Source organism: Notamacropus eugenii, chromosome 4 (assembly GCF_028372415.1).
Source record: "Notamacropus eugenii isolate mMacEug1 chromosome 4, mMacEug1.pri_v2, whole genome shotgun sequence".
In the NCBI taxonomy this organism is placed as follows: domain Eukaryota; kingdom Metazoa; phylum Chordata; class Mammalia; order Diprotodontia; family Macropodidae; genus Notamacropus; species Notamacropus eugenii.
The window spans coordinates 53,526,003-53,553,509 of NC_092875.1; the positions used below are offsets into that span (position 1 = coordinate 53,526,003).

Below are 27,507 nucleotides of genomic sequence, written 5' to 3' on the forward strand. Positions count from 1 at the left end.
ACATCGGCCCTGTTTCCAATACCTTCTTCCCCTGTGGATGATATAGTTTTCAGTGGGGAGGTTGATTCATTTCTGCCTTATGGTGGGAAGCAGCCATGTGCATGTCAGAGGACAACATGCATTGCCCTTAGAGTTCCTTCTCAGGGCTTCTATTTTTCTGTACTTGAGAGCTGTGACTTCTAGTGGTCACTCTTGTTCTCTGGTATTTGTGTGAGGGCAGTTTGTGGTCCTTGTTGCTGAAATGACACTTCCCATCCTCTGGGAAGAGATGGCATGTCCTCATTCTGTTCAGATGCTTTTGGTAGTATGCAGAATTGTGCTGTGAAGAGTGGGACCCCTCAACTAGGGATTGGAAAGGAAGGCATGACCCAGGGCACACAGATGATCTCCAGGAACCTCTGAGAGACCTGAAATCTTTTCATGCTGCCTCATAACTGATGGGTCTCCCTGCATGGCCTACAGTAAGTGAGCTAACTGATGGATTGACTACCTTCCTTTACAGGAATTGGAGAGAGCCTTGGACCCAGCCCCCACATTGCAGACCTAACCTCACAGGAAAGTATGAGATCTCCAACCAGTGAGCCCCCAGTGTCCACCACCACCACTATTAGTGCTTCAGGTCAGTAACAGTCACTCCTCTGCCTTGACGTAGAGACAATTCTTCATCAAGGCTCAGTTTTCCACTTGGCAGAGTTCTCTAACTCATGGACATGTGCAGTGCTCTTCTTGGGTCTTGTCTTTCTGCCTCATTTTCAATTTCTGGGAACATTTTCATTCTGTCTTTCTTGGTTTTTCTATGGGAAGTCTTTCCCTCCATCTTAATTCCTTCATGACTGAAATTATAAACTCTTTTCCTTTGCAGGATGGAGAGATAGTAGTGGTTTTGCCCATTGCTTGTCTAATGGTGTGCTTTACAAAGTTATGGTGTTGTTAAGTAGATGGCATCCACTAGGCTCTGTAGGATGAGCCAGAGGAAGTGAATTGGAGGGGGTGGTCTAAGCAGCTGAGAAGTGACTGAGATTACTTTGGAGAGGGGTTTGGTCAAGACTAGGTTGCCAGTCTGAGCCCTCTCCATAGTGATGTGTGTCAACATCAGAGGTGAGCTCAGACTCACAGTCTGTGGCAGGGAGCTTTGAGTGGTGAAGGTTCTTGTCCTGGAGGAGGTGCCATGGTCTGTGTGAGAGGGGAGTGTCATCCCCAAAGAGGAAGGAGCCTTGCAGAGAGGAGATGCATGTGGTTGTGAGGGTGATTCTCATATACCTCACTGGATACTTCCACATGTGCCAACCAATTCCCTCTTTTAGACACAGGTCTGTCCAGCAGAAGCCCAATGACATCTCATCCTTGCAAACAGAGAGGACACAGAGCTCACCAGCCCACTTATGGTGGATCCACCATGGGAAACTCCACTTTCAGGACACCAGCATTGACTGTGCCACTAGACACAGCTCCTGGCTTAGTCTCTGCTTGATCCACTAAACTTGCTGTGGGCTGTGCTTCAGGCAGCAAAGCTGTGGAGACACCTCTGATGACCATTTCTTCTCTGACAGGAACCCCTACTTCCACTGAATCTTCTGCTGGCATGACTATGGCCACTGTCTCCCTCCCACTAGTTTCTACTCCATTTCAGTTCCCGGGCATACCAGTCTCCAGTGCTCCCTTAGACACCAACCCAAAAGGGATAATTTCTTTCTTTTCCCCCATGTTCATCCCTAGTGCAGCCACCAAAACAGGGGAGGAGCCTGACATTACTAGGTATGCAGAGACTGTTCTAGGTGACACCTTCCATACCATAATCACTGCTTCAAAGCAAAAAAGCAGCCTGACACTTGCTATGTCTTCATCTGCCCCAGTCTCCAATATCAAAGTCACAGAGATACTCCCCATTTCCATCAATACCATCATAGTGGCTTCAAGTATGCCAGGGATGCCTGAGGCCCAGACAAGGAACTGAACCCAACTCATCTGGGCTGCCTTTTACTGCTATGGGTAAGACTTTATGTTCTGTAGGAGGAGGCCCAAGTATAGTTCTTCCATCCATGAGAGGACCCACAGAGATCAGGACTGTATCTAGCAGTATCTCTGAAACCAAAGACACTATCCACATCACTTCAGAACAGCCTACCAGTAACAAGGGTATTCTGGAGACTCCTTGAACTGATGGAATGACCTCCTCTGGCTCTTCCAGTATGAGACAGGAGCAGGCCTATTCCAAAACTCTTTTAGTCCTCTTTGTCTCCTTGGGAACCATGACTCCTATTACCATGACTAGGGAGCAGAGCACAGATGTTCCATCTCCACCTCTAGTCACAACGGTGCCCTGTATCATGACAATGAGACCAGCCTCCTGGCTCCTATTGAAGGCTTCCTCCCCATTGCTGGCACAAAGTCAAGTCCAAATGTGGCCTCCACATCTGTGCTCATGGCTGAACCAACTTCAGTAGGTGGCCCTCAAAGCTCAGAGAGTGACATGGATTCATATGGTTCCTTGCATTCTCCTGAAATCACAGTTGGCCAAATCACACACACAACTAGAGGGCCCAGCACTGACTCACTTGTGGACACCACCTCAGGTCATAGCTTATATGTTCAAACAACCAGTGTTGGAACAGAGACATCCTCCCACCTGGTGAAAATAACTGTAGCTGAATCCTCCCCAATAGTGTCCCTGTGACTTGCATTGATGAATCTCCAAGTGGCCCATGGTTTTCTATCCCTGCTGAAGCTGCCATGAGTGTGCTAAGTATGGGCCTTAGTTGGCTCTGGACTCCAACCCCAGTCACCCCTGAAGCCTCCTCAGGGAGCCAGCCCATGGTGGATGGCATGAGTTCAGCTGTCCCAGGGACTGAGGTTCCAAATGTGCCTCCTAGCAGCAAAATCCCAGATATCCTACCCACCTGTCTTTCTTCTGCCCAACATCCTGAGAGTCCACCTTTGGAGGAGGGACTAGCCCAGATGCCTCAGTGGCCACATCTATGCCTCTAGTGTCACCATCTTCAGACAATGGTACTGGAGCACCAGTTTCACCTTCTATAGCTATTAGCTCATCGTGGGTGTGGAATAGAGCCCATGAGGTGTTACCTAATGGCTCAAAAACCAACTCACTTCTCCTATTGACCACTGCACTAGTGGAAGGATTAACCATAAATATCCCAGCTATTGTGACAGGAGAGAGCACTGAAAGGAGATTGAGTCAAGAGCCCAGTACCAGCCTGGGGGAGACCCCAGCCTCCTCAAAGGATACAGCTCCCGCATGGATGCTTCCTTTTTCTCAGGAGGTATCACCTGCTATGGTCACAGAACCTTCCTCAGGTTTAAGGTTTGCAACTGGAACATCAAGTCCCCTAGTCACTGCCCTGCCAACAATGACTGATACCACTTCCCCATTAGGGCCTAGCACACTTGGAGAAGACAGATCCTCTTTTCCTTTTTCCTCAGTCACGTGGCTCAGCCCTTCATCCATCTCCCCCATGTCCACAGCAGAGAACAATGGAGCTTCTTCTCCCAGCACCACTTCAGTGAGACCCCTAGAGTTCATGACAGATGTCTCAATAGCTGTAGCAGCCACTAATGTAGGTACTGACATGTCCTCCTTCCCAGACAAGACCTATGTGGAAACTGGTTCCAGTTCAGTTGCCCCTCTGGGCACCAGACTGCCAGGCTTCATTGACTCAGCTATTGTGATAGGAGCCCCAGGGACTCCAGAGGGGAAGAGTAGTCTCTAGGGCACAGGCTTGGCCACAGTATAACGGAGTAGCCTCCCCCTCAGCCCTCCAATGATGGAGACCCAACTTTCCATCACCATACATGCTGGCGCATGGACAACTTCATCTATCTCTGTGAGCAGCCAACAGATGGCACCAGACACCAGCTTTCCCAACCTGTTGGACACCATCTCTACTGGGGCTGCCAGCCTTGTGTTTATCCCTTCCTCAGAGGCAGGTATTCCTGGGCTGTCAATACCCACCACAGACTCCTCTGCTGTGTTCATCCAATTCCCATGCTCGACAAGCATCTTTCCCACTGTGATGGTCCCATCATCTAGATCTCAGTTGAGATTTCCCACCACCACTGGATCAGAGCAGAACACAGATGATAGAGGAACCAGGCCATTCACCCCATCTTCAATGGACCTGGAGATCACATGGACATCTTTTCCTTCCCATTCAGAGACTGCACTCCCAGGGGACAGCACTTCTACAGTCTTTGGTTCAGTCCCTGATCCTTCTACCTCAGGCCTTTTGCCAAGTGAACGTATACTCCTTTCCCTTAGGAGGATTCAGTTTGAATGTGGAGGTTAAATTATTTCTGTACAACAGAGGGAAGCAACCATGTGTATTTCAGAGGAAGGAATGCCTTGCTTTGAGAGTTCTTGCTCAGGGCCTCCATTTTCATCCATTCAAGAACTCTGGCTTCTGTTGGTCACTCTCCTCCTGTGAATGAAGTCAGCTTTGTGGCCCTGGTGACTGAAATGACCATTCCCATCCTGTCAGCAGAAATTGCATGGCCTCATCCTGATTTAGGCAGGATGTAGAATTGGGCTGTGGAGAAGGGGACCCTTCAGACAATGTTTCGAAGGGAAGACGTGAACAATGACAGATAATCTGAATAAGTCTTTAAGAGAACTTAAGTCTTTACATGATGCCTCATATCTGAGAGGTCTCTACCTTGATTAGAGTCAGTGCACACGAAATGCTTGTTGACTGATGAATTGACTAACTTGCCGTCTTTACAGGCATCCGTGAGAGCATCAGTCCCAGCACCCACATTGCACACCTAACCTCACAGGAAGGTAGCAGACCTCCAAACGGTGAACCCGCAGTGCCCACCACCATTGTCATTGCTTTAGGTTAGTAACAGCTGCCCGTCTGCATGCACTCTGGAATGATTCTTCATCAGGGCTCAGTTGCTCACTAGGGGCAGTGCTCCATCTCCTGGATATTTGTGGTACTTTTCTTAGGTCCTGATCTCTTGTTCATCACTTTCAATTTCTGGGAACATTTTCATTCTTTGGTTATTTCTTGGTCTCATTATGAGAGTTCTTTTCCTCCTTGTCTATTGCTTCATAATTGAAAACAGGGACTCCTTTTACACTGGGAAATGGTGGGGAAGAAAAGGTTTTCTCATTGCTGCCAGGCTTCACAGAAAGAGGCAGTGGAAGAGGATTGGAGGAGGTGGTGTGTGTCCCTGAGAAGTGATTGAGAGCACTTTTGAGAGGGGTTTGGTCAAGACTAGATTCGCAGTCTGAGCCCTCTTCATAGTGGTGTGTCTCAGCATCAGAGGTGAACTCAGGCTCACAGTCTATGGCAGGAAGCTTTGAATGGTGAAGGTTTTTGTCCTAGAGGAGGTACCATGTTGTTTGTGAGAGGAGAGTGAGCAGTGGAGCAGTGGAGAGGGGAGTGTCATCCCCAAAGAGGAAGGAGCCTTGCAGAGAGGAGATGAGTGTGGCTGTGAGGGTGATTCCCTTGCACGCTACTGGATACTTCCACATGTTCCAACCAATTTCTTCTTTTAGACACAGACCTGTCCAGCAGGAGCCCAATGACAGTAGGTACCAGGGATCTCATCCCTGCAAGCAGAGAGGACACGGAGCTCACCACCCCACCTGTGGTGGCATTCACCATGGGAAACTCCACTTTCAGGACACCAGCATTGACTGTGCTGCTAGACACAGCTCCTGGCTCAGTCTCTCCTTGGTCCACTAAACTTGCCGTGGGCTGTGCTTTAGGCAGCAAAGCTGTGGAGACACCTCTGATGCCCATGTCTTCTGAAAGTAGCCCCTCTTCCATTGAATCTTCTGCTGGCGTAACCATGGCCACTTGCTCCCTCCCACTTGGTTCTACTTCAGCTGAGCTCCAGTTGGATCCAGGTTCCAGTACTTCCTTAGACTCCAGCCCACAAAAGACAATTTCTTCCTTTCCCCCCTCGGCCACCTTTAGTGAAACCATGACAACAGGGTGGGGAGTCTGACACCATGAAGACTGCAAAGTCTCCTCTAGGTGACTCGTTCCATAGTGGCAACTCTGCTCCAGGACAAACTAGTAGCGTCATACTTGCTCTGACTTCATCTGACTCAGTTTTCACTATCAGAATCACAGGCATCCTCATTTCCCACACAACCAACACAGTGGTTTCCACCATCCCAGGGAAGTGAGAAACCCAGGCAGGGACTGAACCCAGCTCAGTTGGGCTACCTTTCATTAGCCTGAGCAAGACCTTCTCCCCCTGAGGAAGGAGGATAAGCCACAGTCATGCCATCCGTGGGAGGAAACACAGGGCCCATGGCTATGTCCACCACTATCCCTGTGACCATAGGGACTTCAGGAACTCCCATCACTCTGGGAGTACACAGCAGTTCCACAGGGACACTGGAGCCTTCCTGGACAGGGAAAAAAAACCTCTCCTTGCTCTTCTAGCATGGGACATAGGATGTGCTATTCCATCACTGTTCTAGCTCCTTCTGCTTCCCTGGGCCCCATGACTTGGGAGTAGAGGACAGATGCTGCCTCCTCTCCTCCATGGAGATCCTACTTCTTGAGGAGGGGTCCAGTTCCATGGCTCTTCCTGAAAATTTCCTCCCCACTATGGGCACACAAAGCAGGTGTGGCATCCATCATCATCCTTCTAGCTGACCCAAATTCATTAGGCATCTCTGTGGGCTCTGAGAATAGCATGGATTCACATGACTCCTTGTCTTTTACAGAGAACACAACTTGGCAGGTCACAGGTGTAACTCTGGTTTCTAGCCCTCACTCTCCATGGACAGTACCTTACATATCTCAGGTGTTCCAGTGACCAGTCTTGGACCAAAGACCTCTTCTTTCCTGGAGCCAACAACTGTAGCTAAAGCCTCCTCTAACAGTGTCCCTGTGGGTGGCATAGATGAAGGTCCAGTTGTCCTTTGATTTTCTACCCCAGCTGAATCCTTGAATTTGTTAAGCACTGGTCACAATAGTTTTAGGGTGGTTACTCCAGATGCCCCTGAAGCCTCCTCATGGAAAAGCCCCATGTCTGAGGCCATGAACCCTGCCGTCTCAACCGTGGAAACCACAGTGAAAGGTATCACTTCAATTCTAATCACAGAAGGCAGTGAAAGGAGCTTAACTGACCTGTTCAGCACCACTCTGGGAGAGATTCCAGGTTTCTCTAAGGACAGAGTACCCATATACACAAGCCCTGCGTCCCCAAAGATTCCCTTGCTAATATGTACAGAAGCCAATTTTGCCCAGTTCCAGTTCCTAGGACCCCAGATTCCTCCCTCACAACCCTTCCAACCATATCTGATACAGAATCTTCATCCAACAGCTTCTGGGACAGTAGGTCCCTCACTTACTAATCATCTAACATTGACTGAAACCTCATCTGCAACTCTTCTGCCCATAATTGCAGAGGCCAAGTCAGCATTCCCTGTGACCCCAAGACTGTTGGAGAGCCCTTCATCTGTTAGGAGCCTCTCTGCAACAGAGACCATTAGCCTATCTCCCCATATGACCTCTTCTCCCTCTGGGAGCCTCCCAACAGATGTCACAATTCTTGGCCCAGCCACAAACTCAGACACAGTTCTAGCCCCTCTGCTAAAGGATATCTGAGTGGAAGCTCCTGTCAGCTCAGCTCCTTCTGCCACTATATCTGGCTTGACTTCTTCAGGATGTGGAATCTTTGAGTGTGCAGGGACAAGTACATTTATTTTCACCATAGGTAGTGGCATAGCATCACAGATGCTATGCTATTCCATGACTTTGACCACCTCCCTCACTAAGGCTACATCTCCTTTCAGCACACCATGAACAGAGACAAGTCCTGTTTATCAAGACACAACACTGGATATCGTGCCAAAAGCTGTTGCTGGATCTGATTCAAACACTTCCTGGGACACCATGTTCCTCTCTTACAAACCTCCCAACAGTGACAAGCAGAAAATTCCTCTCATCCCTTCTCGCAATTACTAAGACTATGTCAACTTCTATTCTGATCCCTGGACTGTGTGGCAGCCCTCTATCGATTGCCACCATCTCTGCCCCAGAATGCAACAAATGATCTTCTTCCTTTACTGTTTCTGCTCCTGCGAGTCAAATGTCTGATGTTATAACCACTGGGAAAGACACCTTTTCAAACATTGCTGTCTCCACCTTCTCAGAGACCACAGAGGAACCTGACTTCCATTCAGCAGCCTTTGTGAGCACAAGTCTGCCTATCTTCCCTGGCTCACTTCATATGGCAGAGGCCCCAGGGTCTCCAGGGCAGAACATAGGCCCTAGCACAGCATCAGGAATCAGCTTCCCCTTCAGTCTTCCCATCACAGAGACCACAACTTCCATTAGCAGGAATCCTGGATTAGCAAGACATTCTTTGAATGGCCAGCCAACGGCACCAGACAAAAGTGTTCCCATCCTTCTGACCACCACCTTCACTGAGGCATCCAGCCCTGCCTCTAGACATTACCTAGAAGCAGAGACCTCTAGCTAGGCTAATATGTTTCCAAGCCCCAGCCCAGACTTCTCTTCTCTGTTCTCCCAACACTCATCCTGGACAAGCACATCTTCCCCAGGGATGGTTCCTTCCTTGACGTGCCCACTGATGATAGCTGCTACCACTGGGTCAGAGAAGAGCACAGAATATACGACTCCAACAGGCACCCCATCTTCATATGATCCTAAATGGCCATCCATCTCTCCCTGTCCAGAAGCCACACCACAATAGGCATCACTTGCCATTCAGGTGCAGGTCCTGCTTCTGCCACCTCCACTGTATTTACAAGTAAGCATCAACTCCTGCCTTTCCTTCTGGGGATCTCATTAGTCCTTGTTGTTCTGTTGATTTCCAGTGATATCTAAATCTTTGTGACCACATTTGGGATTTTCTTGGCAAAGATACTGGAGCAGTTTGCCATTTTCTTCTCCAGTTTATTTTACAGATGAGAAAACTGAGGCAAACAGGGTTAAGTCACTTGCCCAAGTTCACTCCTAGCAAGTGCCTGAGGTAGTGCCTTGGCCCACAGGGCAGATGTTACAGGGACCAGTCTTGGAGCAGAGACATCTTCCTATCACATGGAGCCAACAATAGTAGCTGAAGCCCCTCCTGACAGTTTCTCTGTGGCTGGCACTGAAGAAAGTACAATTGTCCCATGGTTCTATATAACAGCTGAAGTTGTGAGTACGCTAAGCACTGTTCTTAATTGGTTGTGGATGCACACTCCAGCCACCCCTGAAGCCTCTTCAGGGAAAAGCCTCATGGCTGACTACATGAATTCAGCTATCCCAGGGACTGAGGGTCCAAGTCTGACTCCCAGCACAAAGTCATGGACATCCTCCGTATCTCTCCTGTCTCTACTTGGCATCCTGAGCTCTCAAGTATAAGAACCCATGTACCATATCCTTTCCTGAATGTTCTGAATTCTCAGTAACTGATACTGGAGTGCTAGACTCATCTGCTACACCGTTTAGCTCAACTTTGGTGGGGATCAGAGATGTGTCTTTGCTTAGGTATTTTTCACACCATGATTTCTAGATCATTTCTTGGACTGTTACCTTTTATCCATAGTTGCTTTTCACTCCTGTTATATTCTGACACAATGTAACCTCGTTGAGGGCAGGAACTGGCATTTTCATCTTTGTGTCTACAATGCCTTGTATGGTACCTGCTATCTTACTAAATACTTCTTGGGTGAATGTTATTAAGCATCTACTTTTTTTCTTCTGTCTATTGATTAACCCTTGGTCCTGGGCTTTGAGAGCATACCAGGGGCCCTTCTAAGATTGTTGGCAGCTTCATTTGGAAGTAGGTGCTCCCTCTCTGAATGCCCTGCTCAGCTGACTCCCCAAACCAGAAATGGAGAGCTGTGGGGGTGAGATGAGGTAGAATCAACCCTCCTGAAGAGTGGTGAGGGGTATTCCCCATATCTAGATCTGTCACGGAGGGAGATCAGGTGGCTCTGAGAAAGGAGGCAAGTGAAGGTAATAGAAAACCACTGCCTCTGATGCCTAAGGCCATGTCCTGTCACTCTGGTCTGGAATGAAGGAGCAGGGTGTGTGCCCCTGTCTTGTTACCCTCCTCTGCTCCTTACATGACTGAGTCCCAGGTCCTTCCTTCTTCCTTTTCTTTAGGCATCGATGATAGTGTGGCAACTGCCACCCACATTCTAGATCAGGGAGCATCTGAGGGCCTGTGGGCCCCAACAAGTGATTCTCAGGCACCCAGGTCCACTGTCAGTTCCATGGGTAAGTAGAAGCCTTCTTTATGCTGCTTCTCCTGGGTAGCCATACTTTCTAGATCTCCATTCCTGATCTTTGGAGGCAGCTAGCATATACAGGGTATTCCCCAAGTCTTAGTGCAGTAGGAGGTTAACTGAATCACCCAGCACCAGTCTTCCAAGTATAAAGCATCCTCAGTAACAAGTCATGTATCCCAGAAGTCACCTTGACCAGAAGAATCTTATACTGAATCAGGTTTGATCTCGGTTGCTAGAACCACTAAGTTAACTGAACCATCCAGCACTAAGACTTTTGGGGATGTCCTATGTGCCCACATGTGTATGTGTTTTTAAAACTTCAAGATTTTGTGAAGTAGTTTACATGTGTTGTCTCATTTGATCCTCATGACAACCATGGGAGAGGTCAGTGCTATTATTAACCCCATTTTGCAGATAAGGAAACCAAGGCAGGTTTGTCCAGATAGTAAGGGTCTGATGCAGGATTTGAACACAGCTTTTCCTGACACCTCCTTATCCTCTCTTCTCTCTCGGATTTTCAGGACACCACTTTCTCTTGTTTGTCCTTCCACCAATCTGACTGCTCCTCAGTCTGCTTTGTGGTATCCTCATTCAGGGCATATCTCTCTTACCAAATGTATCCCTCAGGGCTCTATCCTGGACCCTCTTTTCTTCTTCCTCTACACTCTTTCACTTGGTGATCTCAGAAGCTCCCATGGATTTAATGACCATTTGTATGCTGATGATTTTCTAATACCTTATTTTACAGATGAGGAAACTAGGGTCTAAAGGAGAATTGGTTTACCCAATGTCATAACCACTAGTAAAGATCCAAGTCAAGAAGTGAACATGCATCCAGGTGTTTCTGTTTCCAGAGATCCTTCTATCTCACCATGTTGCTTCATGGCTGAATTCTCTCACCTGGCTTTTTCCTCTCTAGGTCTCTATTTTGTGTTACTTTGGGACTATGACTTTAGAACTACATCTGTTAAAGCAGCTTAGTACCTTTTAGATGACTGCATAGGAGGGTGGCCTAATGGTTCCTGTGACCCCCATGTTTGTTGGGGCAAACTGAATATTACTGGTGGTCTTTAGATAAACTTGGAATTGTCCAAATCTGAGCTGTAGTTTTGAAAGGTGGACCTTTCCTAGAGTCAGGGTAAGTAATAATAAGTAAAAGAATGCACACAATCTTAGGCTACAAGGTTAGTCCATGTGGGTACCATGCCTTTGCTTTCATGTCGACCATGATTCAGACATAACCGATTCCCAGGCCCTCCCCTCATTCCTTCCTTGAGGCAAAGAGGCTGATGTGGAGCCCATCACACAAATCCCAGACCAAGACACACCAGGAGGCCCTACAGTGCTGACAAGTAGCCTTCTAGAACTCTTAAATACCCTCAGTCCTACAGGTAACTAGAAGCCTCCTTTGCTTCCTCTCCTGGATGAACATTCATCCTCCTCTGGAGATAATACAGTGAATCACCTCCAGAGGTTGAAATGAAGAGGTCTTTGAGAGGGGAGTTTGGTATCGTCAGGCCCATGTGGCAATAATTGCTTTCTTGATCTCTTTCCCTGAGCTTATCATATATGACCCCCTCTTCCCACTGGGAAAAATATTTTAGATTTGACCAAAATAAGCATCTCCCTATGGTCCAGGTAGAGCAGGCCAGTCCAGGAGGCCTTCTGCCTGGGCATCTGTTGCATTTCCTGTTCTCATCTATGTTTTGTGTAGAATTTATCTGGATAAAACAAGGATATTGATAAGAATATACCATATCCTTTCAGAATCTCTTTATATTTGGTAAATTTCTATTGAGAGCTGGAGGCTGGTATCCAAGTATCAAAGATACTAACCTATGTGGCTTTGGGACCTTGTCTTAATTAAGGGTCTGTCTAAGCAAGCCAACTTGGAATTTTTGATGGCCTCTGTACCATTCCAGTTCCCTGACCCATGTTCCTGGACAAGATGTCAGAGAAATTTCAGCTATGAAGTGATACTCTTTATGTTCCCAACACGTGCTTTCTCCATTCATTTCATTCATTTTTTCTTCATGCATACATGCTTTCATCCATTTCCTAAGCCTTTGCGAGGTCAGGTGATTCTCAAGATTTAAAAGATGCATCTTGGGATGAAGAAGGGAACTTCTGTATGACTGTGGATCCATTTACTGATCATTGTAGTCACCCCAGAGTAGCAGTAGTCATGGTCCCCAAAGATATCCTTTGGTAGACAACCTTGTTCATTAGGGGAGAGGTGTCTATGTGAAGCATTGAAGGAGATAATGAAGTGGTGGGGTGGTCTCCTAAAGAGGAATTGGGTTATTGAGAATAAATGAAGATGAATAGCCTTCCCTTTTTCCTTCCCTATATCCTTGCACAGGTTGCTACCAACAGCTCAGTCACAGACTTCCCCAGCAAAAGCACCCATACAGGAGGCTCATTTCCCCAAATATGAGACTCCCCAGGGCCACTACCATCTCTGTGATCAGTTCCATCAGAGCCTCTTTTTCAAATGCTCCAACAGAGGCAGTTACCATGGAGATACTTCCTTCTACTCAGCCCACGAGCCCCATGTACCATGATTCATACAAGTGGCCAATGGATCGAGACATCCCCAGAATCTAACTTCTTCAACAGGAGCCACTGCTGTGCCCAAGACATTTGCAGGAGCGAACATGGGTACCAGTATACTGTTGCTCCCCTTGACTTCAGATGAAACTACAGTTACCACTGATTCAAGTACTGCATTAAATACCAGCCTTCCTGGGACACTTTCCTCTTCTCTCCCAATGATCACATCTAGAGCACACATAACTACCATGGAGAGCACTGGTATGGGACCAATATTAAGGTCAATTCCATCAGATTCTCTCCATTTAACTGCCTCAGTTTCAGGGATGAGCACCAGTTCCCCTGTCTCCCTGTCCACCTCTGCTTCACCTTTCAGTATAAAAGAAACAGGGTAAAACCTTGCATTGACTCCAGTGCCACCTGAGGTCACTACCCTGGAGAAGCCAGCCTCCCAGAAATGAATAAAATCTGGCTCAGCTGCCTGACCCACTCCTGCTGTAAGCATCATCCCAACCCCTGCTGAAGGAGACACATGTCCCTCCTTGGCATCCACAAAAGGGAAAACTGGACTCATAACAATGTCTATTTCCTTTGTGGAGAGTACAGACAAACCACAGACAACTCCCAAAGAGCAAACACATTCCAGAGGACCCCCAATTCTTCCAGAGACAGTATCCACTGTTGCCCCCCATGCTGTAAGACAAGAAGCCAACTATGCCACAACTCACCCCCTAGGAAAGGAGCCCCAACAAGGCAAACTGCACCTCCTGCCAGAGCACCCACTGAGACCTTGCATCCTGAGGGGGTGACCAGATCAGTTGGACCAGTGACTGCAGATACATCTTTTTCTCTTAGCGTTAGTCCAGGGGAGAGTCTAGGTTTCGTCATTCATGACAACAGGCAGATGGGTCATAGTTTGGTTTGGATAACCACCCCTGTGTTTTAGATGAATATGGGGCCAGTGCTACTAAGACAACTTTTCCTGCTGAGACCTCAGCTGAGGCAAACCCTGCTGGAGAGTCCAGCACAGGTCCAGATGGCTATGCCACTCTACACCACAACCTCCTTACACGGGGTCTAGGCTAGGAGCAGGAACAATCTTGTCCCCTCTATCAACAGTGGCAGCTAATGATACCTTTACTAGCAGTAGCTTTGTGACTCCTACAGGAGAAAGAACTTTCAGCACTTTGTCCTCTACCATATCTGAAGTCACATCTCTTACCATGACTGGAAAGGTAGCACCTCTGCTTGGCCAATGGTTCTTAGTTCATCACCCCCCCCCCCCCCAGTCTCATCTGGGATTATACACTTGCTTGAGGACATCAGTTTATCTTCCCCTAGTACAGAAAGTACAAATCCCATCCAAAGCAGCAAGGTCATAAGTTACTCATAGCCCTGATCTCCTGAGCACAGTGGCAGAGAGCAGTATAGGTGCCCTGTTGATCACTGCTTCATTTCCATCTCCCATATCCTCAGGAACTGTTAGAGGCTCACTGAACACCTCCGCTGATTCAACTTCCCTGGGGACCATGGCTCATAGTGTCCCCCATACAGACACAGAGTGAGCGCAGTTACCGCCTTAGCTATGATGACCACAGCCAGCACTTTCACAACCATGGTGATGGGAGAGATGTCATCAGTCTCCTCCAGATGATCAGACTCACCCAACCCTGTCTCCATGCTGGTAGTTCCATGACTTTCCCTGGACAAACCACAGTCATGCCACAGCCTTCTGCTATACCTGAAGCTGTGAGGCTAACCACCACTAGAACAGATGCCACCATAATTTGGCCACAGATTCTTCCTCCTTCAAATCCAGTAGCTTTATCTGTGGTTACTTACATGACTGAGGATATAAGCTCAGCTATCCCTGCCACTAATAAAACAAATCTCTCCTTCAGTGGCAAAGTGAGAGACATAGTCTCCCTCTTTCCCCTGTGACCACATTCAGTCCTGGGCTCCCAAGTATAGTGGCAGAGAACATCACAGATGTCTCACTGACAACCACTTCTCCTAAAGCTCCCATATTCTCAGACATGACTCCTGCAAGAAGAAACAAATTGAACACCTCTTCTGACTCAACTCCCTTGAGGTCCACGACTCATTGTGTCCCTTATACAGATTCAGAAATGAACTCCAGTCTCCCTCTGAACACCTTTGCCATGGTGGCCACAGCTAGCGCTGGAAGAGATATCATCAGCTCCCCCGGGACCTCGCCCAGAATTTCAAGTGCACACAGAAGCATTGGTTGCCAAAGTTCCACAGGGAAAGGACACTGAATCCCCATTGTCTCCTACTGAAATTAAAACCACTGAAACAGGGAGCATAACAACTTCCACACTGGCCCCTGGACCAAGGGCAAAATCTCAGACTCAGAGGCCAACAGGAGCTCTTCCACCTAGTCATCTTTCCTGGAAAGCCCTGGGATACAAGCTACTAGTCCTCAGATATTAACAAGCCCTTATCTGGCACCATCCACTTTGACAACTGAGAAATCACAGGGAGCAGACACTGCTTCACCAATCTCTGTTTCCGTAATGTTTTCTGAAGTCACTACATCAAGGACAAGTACTGAAGCATCTGAAAGTCAGATCACAGATACCCTGGAAGTCAGCATAGCCCTAGTAGTGGACTAGTCCTGCTGTGACCTTGATCCCTCCACAGTCAAAGGTCACAGATTTGATCAGCATAAATATGGAGACTATATTCAGTTCAGCTACTTCATCACTAATAAAAACAAGTTCTCCAAGTCTGGTTGACATCATCTCAGGTGAACTTTTCCTGGAGTCCTCCACAAAAGCAGCAATACCTGGCCCTGTCCACAAGTCTCTGAGTCCAAGCCCTAACATCTCTCCTACTGTTACCAATTCTCCAGCCTTAATAAGCTCCAGTTCTCATGGGACTGCTCCTTCTTGAGAATGATCAGAGACAACCACCTCGACTGCAGGGCCAGTGGAAACATCAACTCCAGCTGTTACTCTGTCTCCAGCAAGAACACAAGCAGCCTGGATATCATCACCTCCCAGCCCAGCCACCCCAGGCTCCCCAGACTCAGAAAGGAGCAGTGCCAGAGCAGAGATAACCTCTGTTTTGTCCTCTACCTACCAGCTCCACTCTGTTCACCAGTAAATAGATTTCTAATTAAGCCTACTATTTAGGGGATGTTGATTTGACTAAAATTAAGTTGTTCCCAGTGAGTTTAACATATAATGGGATTGTCCAGTACTGAAGTAATGATTTGGAGGGGAAAATTTCCATTAGCTAGTATGATGGAAGAAATAAGAGAAGGCACTGATTTGGGGTTTTCAATCAGTATGGTCAATGCATTCCCTTTGGTGTCCCAGGACAGATTGGAAGGTCAGTGGCAAAAATCTGTGGGACCTGTGTGAGGGAGTAAAGAGGTTGGCCCCCACCCCCATCAGAGGAGGTGGAAGAGTAGCATGCAGCAGCAGTAGCAAGGGCAGGGACATTGTCAACAGGAGTGACTGTTTCTGGAGCTGTAGGCAACAGATTGTGGAGAGATCAAGTAGCTGACAAGATACCCACACTCTTACTTGACAAAGAGCCCAAAAGTCAAGTAAACAGGTATAAAAATGAGCAAAAACCAGAAAAAAGTATCAGACTATAGAATCTTACTTTGGTAACAAGGAAGACCAAAGTATACAAACAGAAGAAGACAACAAAGTCAAAGCTGAAACATCCAAAGTCTTCAAGAAAAATATTAATTGGTCTCAGACCATGGAAGAGCTCAAAAGGATTTTGAAAATGAAGTAAGAGAAGTAGAACAAAATTTGGGAAGAGAAATGAGAATGAGGCTAGAAAATCATGAATAATGAGTCCACTGCTTACTAAGGGAGTGAAAAACTGCTGAAGAAAAAGACACTTTAAAGAAGAGATTAACTCCAATGGTAAAAGAGATCCAAAAAGGCAATGAGGAGATGAATGCCCTAAAAAGCAGAACTGGTCAGATGGAAAAGGAGGTTCAAAAGCTGACTGAAGAAAATAATTCCTTAAAGATAAGGATGGAGCATATGGAAGGTAATGACTATATGAAAAATCAAGAAATTATCAGACAAAACCAAAAGAATGAAAAAATAGCAGGCAATGTGAAATATCTCACTGGAAAAACAACTGACCTGGAAAATATAGCCAGGAGGGACAATTTAAAAATTATCACACCACGTGAAAGTCATGATGAAGAAAAGAGCCTGGATATCACCTTTCACAAAATTATCAAGAAAAACTTCCCTGATATTGTAGGACCAGAGGATAAAATCGATACTCAAAGAATCCACTGATCACCTCCTAAAAGAGATCTAAAAGGAAAACTCGTAGGAATATTGTAGCCACATTCCAGAGCTCCAAGGTCAAGGAGAAAATGCTGCAAGCATCCAGAAAGAAACAATTCAAGTATTGTGGAAATATTATCAAGATAGCACAAGATCTAGCAGCTTCTATATTAAGGAATCTCAGTGCTTGGAATAGGATATTCCAGTGATAAAATGACATAGGATTCAAACCAAGAGTCACCTCCCCAGAAAAGCTAAGTATAATACTTCAGGGAACAAAATGGTCATTCACTGAAATAGAGGAATTCCAAGAATTCTTGTTGAAATGAACAGAACTGAATAGAAAGTATACTTTGAAACACAACAATGAAATGAAGCATGAAAAGGTAAATAGGAAAGAGAAATCATAAGGGACTTATTAAAGTTGAACTGTTTACATTCCTACATGGAAAGATCATATTTGTAGGTCTTGAGACTTTTCTCAGTATTAGGGTTGTTGGAGGGATTATATACATAAAGACAGAGGGCAGAGGATGACTTGAATAGGTAAGGATGATATCTAAAAAAATAAAACTAAGGGGAGAGAGAAGAATATATTGGGAGGAGAAAGGGGGAAATAGAATGGGGAAAATGATTTCACAAAAAAGAAGCAAGAAAAAGCATTTTCAATGGTGGGGAAGAGGGGATTGGTGAAAGGGAAAGAGTGAAAATTACTTTCATTGCATTTGGCTTAAGAAGGGAATAAAATGCACACTCAATTTGGTATGAAGATGTGTCTTACATTATAGGAAAACAGAGAGGAAGGCGATACAATTTCTTATCTGTTCCCTGAAGACACAACAGAGACATTCCCTACAGACAGTTCCAGCACCACCCTGACTCCATGGCAATCAGCTCCAGTTTGCTTCTGTCCTCAGCTCCTACAGCCATCAGTGCTACAGAAAGCAGGCCAAGGCCAGACTTGCCTATGAGACTCACCACCCTGGAGAAAGAGGATATCCAGACAATAGCAGAGCCAGTCTCAGCTGCCCTGTCCTCTACTCTTCCCAGCATCAACCCCACATCTGCCAGAGGGGACACGAGCATATTTTGGTGTCTATAAAATGGCCAACAGAGGGTAAAACAGTGTCCAGCACCTTTTCAGACAATCTCAGAATCACTCAAAGAGAGCACGTGCACTCTACAAGCCCAAGAGGGCCTTACAGGACCTCTACTTCTTCTCTCAACTATGGAAGCGAAGAATCCACATACCACAAGAATGTCTCTACAGCCTCTGTGGGGAACATGACAAACATGGCCATGACTGGAGCCCAGAGAAGCCCAGCTGAACCTCCTCCCCCAGAATTTAGAAAGGCCACCTCCCCTGAGAGGGGCACTCCTTTACCAAGAACTGAATTCAGAATCAGGGACAGTGCAAAATCCCAGTACAGTTTATCCTGCACCAGCATTCCAGTGTGGAAGAGCAGCAGACCAGGTCACCCTGCAGCCTCAGATACCAGCACACTCATCCCAGGGAAGTTTCATCCTGCTGAGAGCACAACTGACTTCATTTCAAGTCCTATGGGAGGGTGCAGCCCAAAGTCAGCTGGCTCCATGACTCCATCCCACACCCCAAGTTCTATAGGACCAGGCTTGGTGGAGAAACAGACTCATCTTTGGTCTTCAGCAAACCATCACCTGCTGTCTCCATAACCAGCATCTCTGGGGCTCTGCCTGGCACAAGAACAGAGATTTCCTGCTCCTTGACCTCAGCTGAAGCTACAGATCTCACCAAAGTGGGTATAGATACAATGTCTACTTTGCCATAGACCTTCTCTCTTTTGTCACCAATCAGCTCCTCTGAGGTTACTTACAATGTGAAGTCCATGAGCTCTAAAGTTCCTGGGACTGAAAGTCTAAGTGTCACCCTTACTAGCAAGGTCACAGACATGGCTTTTCTTTTTCCTAAGAAAGTCCTAGGACTTCTCCCAACCAAGAACTTTTGGGTAGTGGGAGAGCATAACACAGGTGCTTCACTGATCCCTCCTTTATCTGGCCCTCCTATGTCCTCATCCCCTCTTATGGGAGAGGTACCGAGTATGTTAGGGACCACTACTAGCTCAACTCCACAGCTGGCTGTAGCTTACAGTTTCAACTAGATACTCAGAGAGGACCTCAGGTTTCCCATTGGTCATAGTGCACATGGTCCATATTGTAACAGCTAGCATGACTGGTGACATTTCTACGGCTCTTACAGAGCACATCACAGAAGCTCAAGAGAGCTGAGTCCTACTTCTTACCATGAGCACCAGTTCCAGGACTGTCCCTGGACAAAGCACTATTTCCCCCTCATCTACCACAGCTGAAGCCAGGGGTCTTACCATCTTGGAGACATCCATATGGCCGAGGACATATTCTTCATCAACTCCCTGTAATCTTATCCCGAGTTATTCCCTTCACTGAGAACATGAACTCAGCTGTCCCCAGGACTGATGTCAAAAGTCTCATCTTCGTTTGAACTTGTCCCTTCCCAAACGTATGTACTTCTAGTTACTCCCTTCTCCCATTTGCCTTCCCTTCTATCATCCCTCTCACCCCACTTGTCCCCTTCTCCCCAACTTTCCTATAGTGTAAGATAGATTTTCATACCAAACTTAGTGAGCATGTTATTCCCTCCTAAAGCCACATGTAAAAAGAGTAAACTTCACTTTTCCTCTCTCATGCCCTTCCTGTTCTCTTCCATTGAAAAAGATTTTTCTTATCTCCTTTATAAGTGATAGTCTACCGCATTCCATTTCTCCTTTTCTCTTCCCAATATTTTTCTCTTTGCCCCTTAATTTAATTTTTTTGTGGATATCATCTCTTCTGACTCAACTCAACCTGTACTGTCTGTGTGTCTGTTGATGTGTGTGTGTGTGTGTGTGTGTGTGTGCGCGCGTGTGTGTATAATCCCTCCACCTACCCAAATACTGAGAAATGTCTCAAGAGTTACAAATCTTATCTTTCCATGTAGGAATGCAATGAGTTCAGTTTCAGAAAGTCCTTTTCGATTTCTCTTTACTGTTTGCCTTTTCATGCTTCTCTTGATTCTTGTGTTTGAAGGTCAAATTTTCCCTTCAGTTCTGGTCTTTTCCTCAAGAATGCTTGAAAGTCCTCCATATCATTGAATGACAATTTTTTTCCCTTAGAGTATTATGCTGAGCTTTGCTGGGTAGGTGATTCTTGGTTCTCATCCCAGCTCCTTTGACTTCTGGAATATCCTATAGCAAGCCCTTCCATCCCTTCATGTAGAAGCTGCCATATTCGGTGTTATCCTGATTGTATTTCCACAATCCTCAAATTGTTTCTTTCTAGCAGCTTGCTATATTTTCTCCTTGGCTTGGGAAGTCTGAAATTTGGCCATACTATTCCTAGGAGTTTCTTCTTTCTGGCTCTTTAAAGAGGTGATTGGTAGATTCTTTCAGTGTTACTTTTTCCCTCTGGTTCTAGAATATCAGTGCAGTTTTCCTTGATAATTTCCTGGAAGATGATGTCTAGGCTCTTTTTTGGATCATGGCTTTCAGGTAGTCCCATAATTTGTAAATTGTCTCTCCTGGCTCTATTTTCCTGGTCAGTTGTTTTCCAATATGATGTTTCACATTATTTTCTATTTTTTCAATCTTTGGGTTTTCTTTTGCAACTTCTTGGTTTATCGTATAGTCATTAGCTTCCCTGTCCTCCACTCTCATTTTGAAAGAACTATTTTCTTCAGTGATCTTTGGAACCTCGTGTTCCATTTGGCTAATTCTGTTTTTTAAAGCTTTCTTCTCCTGATTGGCTTTTGGAGCGCTTTTTCAACTGAGTCAGCCTATTTTCAAAGGTGTTATTTTTCTCAGCATTTCCTTGGTTCTCCTTTAGCAAGCTGCTGATTCTCTTCAAACCCTTATATAACCTGATTCCATTTCCTATTCATTTTAGAGGCATTAGAGGCAGAAGCCTTGACTTCCTCTGATAGTAAGTCTTGTTCTTCCTCAGCTGAAAGGATGGCAAGGGACGCCTGTTCACCAAGGAAGTAACCTCCTATGTTCTTGTGTTTTTCCCTGACCTTTGAATCATTCTTTCTCGTTTTTGAGTTGAGGTATCTGGGACCCTCGCTGGTGGGGACTCTGCTCCAGAGGCCTGTTCCAGTCCTGTTTCTGGGCCACGTGGCCAGGACTGGGCTCCACTCAGCATCTCATGGGAGAAACATTTCCTCTCTTCCTTCCAGGTTACCTTTTGCTGGAAATATCTTTCACTCTGTCATTCTGTGAGTTCTGCTGCTTTAGAATTTGTTGAGAGTCATTTTTTACAGGTATTTTGTGGGCTGTGGGGGAAGTGCTAGAGTATATGAGTCTTTCGACTCTGCTATCTTGCCTCCAACCCTGAGCTTTGCTGATTTCACAAAAAATATTGTTCGTTGTTTAAGGTGACCATATTTCTCACAGTTAGGGGCTTGTTTCTCGCAGGCCGGATGATTATAGTGTCCCACATGAAGACTTAGAGGGGAAGCCAGAGCTTCTTCTGATCACTTTAGGCACAGAGACCACAGAAAGCACCATTCCAGCCAGGATGAGAGAAGGTATTACCTCAGCTCCTCTAGGCCTCAACAGTGGAGCTGAAGAGACCTTAGAAGTTCCTCCTCCTCTAAGTCCAGCAGAGACTCCAAAAAAGTTCTGAGGCCATGATGACTTCCAGTGATATAAGCCCTTCCTCCCTGTGGCCAGGGGGGACCACAGTGAGCCGTGAATCCATATTGGACCAGGGTCAAGTCTGCTGCTGTGCCTCAGGCTGACTTCTCCGAAACTCAAAGTCCTATAATCATCACCAAAGTCCCATGGGAGAGTGACCCAGAATGCCTGTTGTCTCTTACTGCCACTGAGGCCACTCAAAGAGTGACCATAACACATTTCTCTTTGATCTCAGGACTGGAGGAGAACCAGGCTTCCAAATTGCCATCTCAGGGACTGAAGCCAGCAGGACCTATGTCACCTTCTTCTATCCTTCAGAAAGCCCCATGACACATGACACTAGTCATGAGAGAGCAGCATGCACTGACCAAGCACTGTCCACTCAACCAACTAAGCAATGACCTGAAACAGGCACCAGCTTAGCTACTTTTGTTTCCTAACACTTTGGGAAATCACTGCTTCAGCACCATGGACAAGTACCCAAAGGTTTGAAAGTAAAAAAGCACATCTTCTCTGGAGGCTAAAACTGCCCTCACAGAGGGCACTGACCCTTCTGGGCCCTTTATCTCTCCATTGTCAAAGGTCCCAGCTTCTATCAGCATGGATAAGGAAATAGGCTCAAATTGAGCTGCTTGGGCAACCAACCTTCCAGACATTTCCATTCTAAGCTTCAGATTCACCTAGTACTTTCTCAGGAGACATTTGAGCAAGTTCAGTGGTTGAGATTCCCAGAGAGAAAAGCTCTCCATCCAGGTGAGCCACGGTGACCATGGCATCTTGCGTCAGGTACAAGTATGGCTGGGGTGACCCAGGCTGACCCATCTGAGACTCAAAGTCTAGCAATCCCCAAATATTACAGGAGAGTGGCACAGAATCTGTATTGTCTCTTCCTACAGCTACAGCCTGTGAAGCAGTCCGTAACAGGGTTTACTCTGACTCCAATATTAGGGGAGACTTGGGCTCCCATGGGCACTCTCTCAGGCATAGAAGCCTTAATCTTGTCCCCTCCATTAGAAAGGCCCAGGACACTAACCTTGACCCAGCCCTAACCAAGCACTCTGCCAATTGAAATCACTGGAGAGTAGTCCCTAGCTCAGCTGCCTCTGTTTCTACAAAGCTACCTAAAATCGCTGCATCAGCACCAGGGATAGACACACAAGTGCAGTGGACCTGCTGTGGGGGCTGCCAATTGTGAATGCTGAGAGATGGTGGAAGAAGAAAAGACATGGACCAGGCTGGGAGTGTGAAGAGCAGCTTTCCATTAGTTAAACTGAGGGTCAAGGTTGATGTAGTCTTTGACAGGCAAGCAAGCAGGATTATTCCCATGAGAATATTCAAGAAAGTAAGTTTATTCCCATGAGAACACTTTTAGTTGACTTCTTTTGCTTCCTCCTCTGGTTCCTCCAGTGGGACCACCTCGGGGTACACAGTCTGAGTCAGGACTTTCTCATCCTTGCGTATCAGGAGTGGGATGGTGAGCCAGTTATGCTGGGAATGTCAGCCCTCATGCTAGTCCAAATCTCAAGTAAAACATGGACAGTATCTCACATTCTGGATGCCATCAGTACTGGCCCTCTACACCCAAGGGTCTTCTGAGATAGATGAGGTACATCTACCCTGAAGGCCTGGGTACTACTGCTCTGGTAGTTGAGTGTTGCTGTGACTTTCAGGTTTCCTTAGCAATGGTCATAATGCTTATACAAACAGTGTCATAGTTTCCTAGCAACAGCCCCTCAGATGGGTATAAATTAGCTCTACCCCAATGATCCTGTTACCATCTTGTTTGGACCTTCCTTCAACTCACCACCTCCCTGCCTACCTGAAGTACCCAGTCCCATAGTACAATCTACAAAGCCGACTTTTTTTCCGAAGTAAGTAGACTTCTCATGAAACCTCACATTAAGGGGAATTGATGTGACTTTGGAAAATACATTTGGAGCAGGGATATGAGAATTGTGTCTGGGTTGATGATGATGATGATGATGATATAGGTAGTATTTTAGGGCTTACAGAATTCTTTATAAATATTGTCTCACTTCAGCTTCACAGGAAAGTTGAACCTTATTCCCATTTTATAGATGAGGAAACGGAAGCAGACACAGACTAAGTAACCCTCGCAAGGTTGACACAATATACTAAGTGTCTGAGGCTACCTTTCCACTCAGATCTTCCTCATTCCTGATTCAGCACTCTCTCTACATTGCCAGAAGATTTTCTTTCGGTTGGTAATTTTCTCTTTGGACCTCTACTTTGGGCCATTTTTGGACTTGAGTGGTCCACTCCCTTGTAGTAAAATCTACTGGTGCTTGTACTCAGTTCCTTTTCCTCATTGATTTGGTGAAATGCTGACATTTGCAATGATTCTAACACATGTCAGGAGTCAAAGGGCAGCAGAGAAGTACAACTTGGGGCTTTACAAAAAGTACATACAGGGACAACATTTGTCACAGTGTCTTACGAGTTTCACACTAGTGATCTGAGGATCCAACAATTCTTTTTTCCTAGTCATTCTTAAATGGTGAGTTCCAAATCCTCTCCCTCCTTTCATCCTGTGTGACACCACTGAAAGGGCAAGTAATATGATACATAGTATACATGAGGAAGTCATGGAAAACACATTTCTGTATTATCCATGTTGCAAAAAAAGCAAGAAAAAAGTGTGCCTCAATAGACACTCAAAGTTCATGAATTCTCTCTTAGCAGGTAGATGATGGGTTTCATCATGGATCCTTTGCAGTAATCTTGTCTAAGTTTATTTATTAGAGTAGGTAAGATTTTCACAACTGATGATCATTTCAGTATTGGTGTTCCTGTGGATAGTGTTGTACTGGTTCTCCTCACTTCACTTGGCATCATTTCTTAGTTTTCCCAGATATTTCTGAAACCAACCTGCTCATCATATCTGAGAGCATACTAGTGTGTCTGTGGAGTCATTTTTCAGTGATGTCTTACTGTTCATGACCCCATTTGGGGTTGTGTTAGTCAAGAGTGGTTCTGCAGCTCATTTTTCAGATGAGGAACTGAAGGAGACAGAGTTAAGTGACACCAGAGCATCAAGCACAACTTTCACCTGCCCAGGGTCTTTGGAGTAGCTCCACTCAGGACATGGCCCTTGGGATATATCCTTGATATTGTCACTTTTCAGGAAACAGCTTGCCCCAAATTCTCCCTTCCTTATCCTCACCCCCATGGGATGTAAAAACAGCAGAGAAGCAGGGCACCCAAGGAACGTAGGGGCCACCTAACTCAAAGTCTCTGTCTGTATTTTTCTCTAAATTGCAATCATCACTCATCAGTCCTCCACCCCAGCATCGAGCAGCGAGTATTCGGTGACTTGATTTCTCTATTCACCCATAACCTGGCATGGGAAAGCAGTGATTCGTCCACTCCATCTAATTTTAACCCATACTCTGCCAAGAAAAGGGACAGAGGGAGCCAAGTGACGTCATGTGGTCTCTCTGTGTTTGAACGCTCAATTGACATGGGAATGTTTAGTAACCTAGTCCAACAGAGTGCCTTTCCCCATTTATGTAGCTTATCCAAGGTGGTTTTCATTCCTGATATTTTTCACCTTTCAGCTCCTCTCCTGTGTAGAGTGACAGCCAAATTTCCAGTCCATCCGTCCACCCAGTTGTTCAGGTACCAGTCACCTATGTCTCTGCCCTGTCTCTTATGTAGTCTTAACTGAAGAGTTTCTTTGGAAAGTTAACTGTAAGTGGAGAAGATGGGAGTTGTAGAGGAAGGTGGTGGTGGTGCAGGGGAGGGGAAGAGGGGAATGAGAGGTCCTATCACAGATGCATAATTGGAACCAGTATGGTCAGTTTTCCTTCCATTAAAGAATTGATCAATTTCAGTTGGGTATCCCTTGGGGAGTTGATGAATGGCAGCATGTTCCAGTGAATAGGGCATTTTTCTAAAAGTCAGGAAGACTTAGGTCCAAATCTCACCTGAGACACTAGGTATGGGACCTTGGACACTTCACTGAATCCTCCCTGTTTTCTCACTTGTCAATTGAGGGGATTAGAAGGTCCATTCCTGGTCTAAATCTAGAATCTTGTAAGTCTGTGTACCGAAGGTTCAACCATGAGCGTTTCTGTCCTTCCCTCAAAGCAGCCAGCAGCCTCATGGACTACTTCATGATGGAGTTCATCTTTAAAAATATGTATTTTGTGGGCAAGATGAAACAGCCAGATGGCCCAAATTTCCAAGTGGCTGAAAACCTTCTACAAAGCCTGGTGAGATTCATCACTTCCTGTCCTGCCTTCCTCCTGTTTGGGACTTCAGTCCACATCTGTTCAGAGGTTCACTCATTCTCTCCCTTCCCTTTCAGCTGGATCCGTTACTGCAAAGGGGTTGTGATTCGTGTACTGACATGGGGTGCAATCTCACGTCTTTGAGGTAAGGACACAGAGAGAGATGGTCCCAGGTTGTCAGGGAGCCAGATGATGTCTGGAGGCAGTTCTTTCGATTGGCCCAATGTCACTTCTTATCCACAAAGGCAGGAAGAGTACAGGCCTTACAACACCAACCACCAGGGTTGTTTAACCTCCCTGTATTTGGACAAGCGTTGAGTTATTACCCAGCAGGTTCCACTTGCAGTCATAGGTACGAAATAAAAAGACAAAGGAGTGCACGACCTCCAGGAATTTACATTCTCTTGGGGCTAGAGTGATGCCATGGGTACACAGAGAAAGGGGTGGTGATTTGCTCTGAGAGGAGAGAGACAGAGAGAGAGAGACAGAGAGAGAGAGAGAGACAGAGACAGAGACAGAGAGACAGAGACAGAGAGAGACAGAGACAGAGACAGAGAGAGAGAGACAGAGACAGAGACAGACAGAGACAGAGACAGAGAGATAGACAGAGGGAGAGAGAGAGAGGGAGGACAATGACATGTGGGAGGAATGAGGGAAGATTTTCCTTTGGTGCCATGTGAGCTGGCTTCTTTGAAGGGAAGACTAAGAATGCCAGGAGGCATGTTGAGGAGGTAGTTCAGTGTTGGCATGAGAGACATCTGCTGGCAAAGCTTTATGCCAAATGTGAATTCAAGGGACAGCTAGTAGGCCACTCTGGTTAGATTTCCATGTGAGCAGTATACAAAAGATCAGTGTGGACTGATGAACTGACACCGGATTGAAAAGAATTTTCAAGGTCCGACTAAGGAATTTTCTTTCACCTTAGAAGCAATAGGGAGCCACTAAAGGTTTGTGAGCAAGGGAATGACATAGTGAGAGATGTGTCTTGGGATGTTTATTTTGGCAGCTGTGTGAAATATGGATTGGCCAGAGGGAGAGAGAGTGATGAATTGGAGGGATGGAGGGACTGCCAGCAAGGAGAAGAATTAGGGGTTATAAGAAGCATCTAGTTGAGGGTTGTTGATGAGACTCTTTGAGTGAGAAAATGTGAAAGATGTTGAAGGAAGTCAAATAGCCTATTGACTGGTTGTTTTAGTTGAGATAGAGGGACAAAATAAGGGTAACTACGAGGTTTCAAAGCTGGTGATTGAAGAGAAAGTGGTGCCTTTAACAGGAATCAGGAAGTCTGGAAGAGAAGACAGGCTTGTGGAAGGGGGAGGGGGAAGGGAAGACATACCACGTTCCATCTTGGATATGCTGTGTTTCCAGAGGCCAACAGTACACACAGGGGGGAGGAGTCTTTTTGACCTTAGCTCACCCAAAGACAAGCTTGGGACGTCTACACATGCTCCCAAATGCACATGAACAATACATCATCCAACCACGTGGCACATGCTCAT

At 46.2% G+C, this 27,507-nt stretch overlaps 1 protein-coding gene across 13 annotated transcripts in view; it reads left to right on the forward strand.

Moving 5' to 3' along the window:
- Nucleotides 1–27,507, forward strand: part of LOC140499500 (uncharacterized) — a 54,366-nt gene that overhangs the window by 12,899 nt on the left and 13,960 nt on the right. For 3 of the 13 annotated variants that reach the window (XM_072600992.1, XM_072600996.1, XM_072600998.1), the window contains exons 1-4: nt 20,838–23,626; nt 25,334–25,394; nt 25,869–25,990; nt 26,086–26,153. In XM_072600992.1, coding sequence (XP_072457093.1) covers nt 25,880–25,990; nt 26,086–26,153 — 179 coding nt within the window. In that variant the 5' untranslated portion in view covers nt 20,838–23,626; nt 25,334–25,394; nt 25,869–25,879. The other 10 variants (XM_072601004.1, XM_072601001.1, XM_072600993.1 and 7 more) reach the window with 9 other exon arrangements.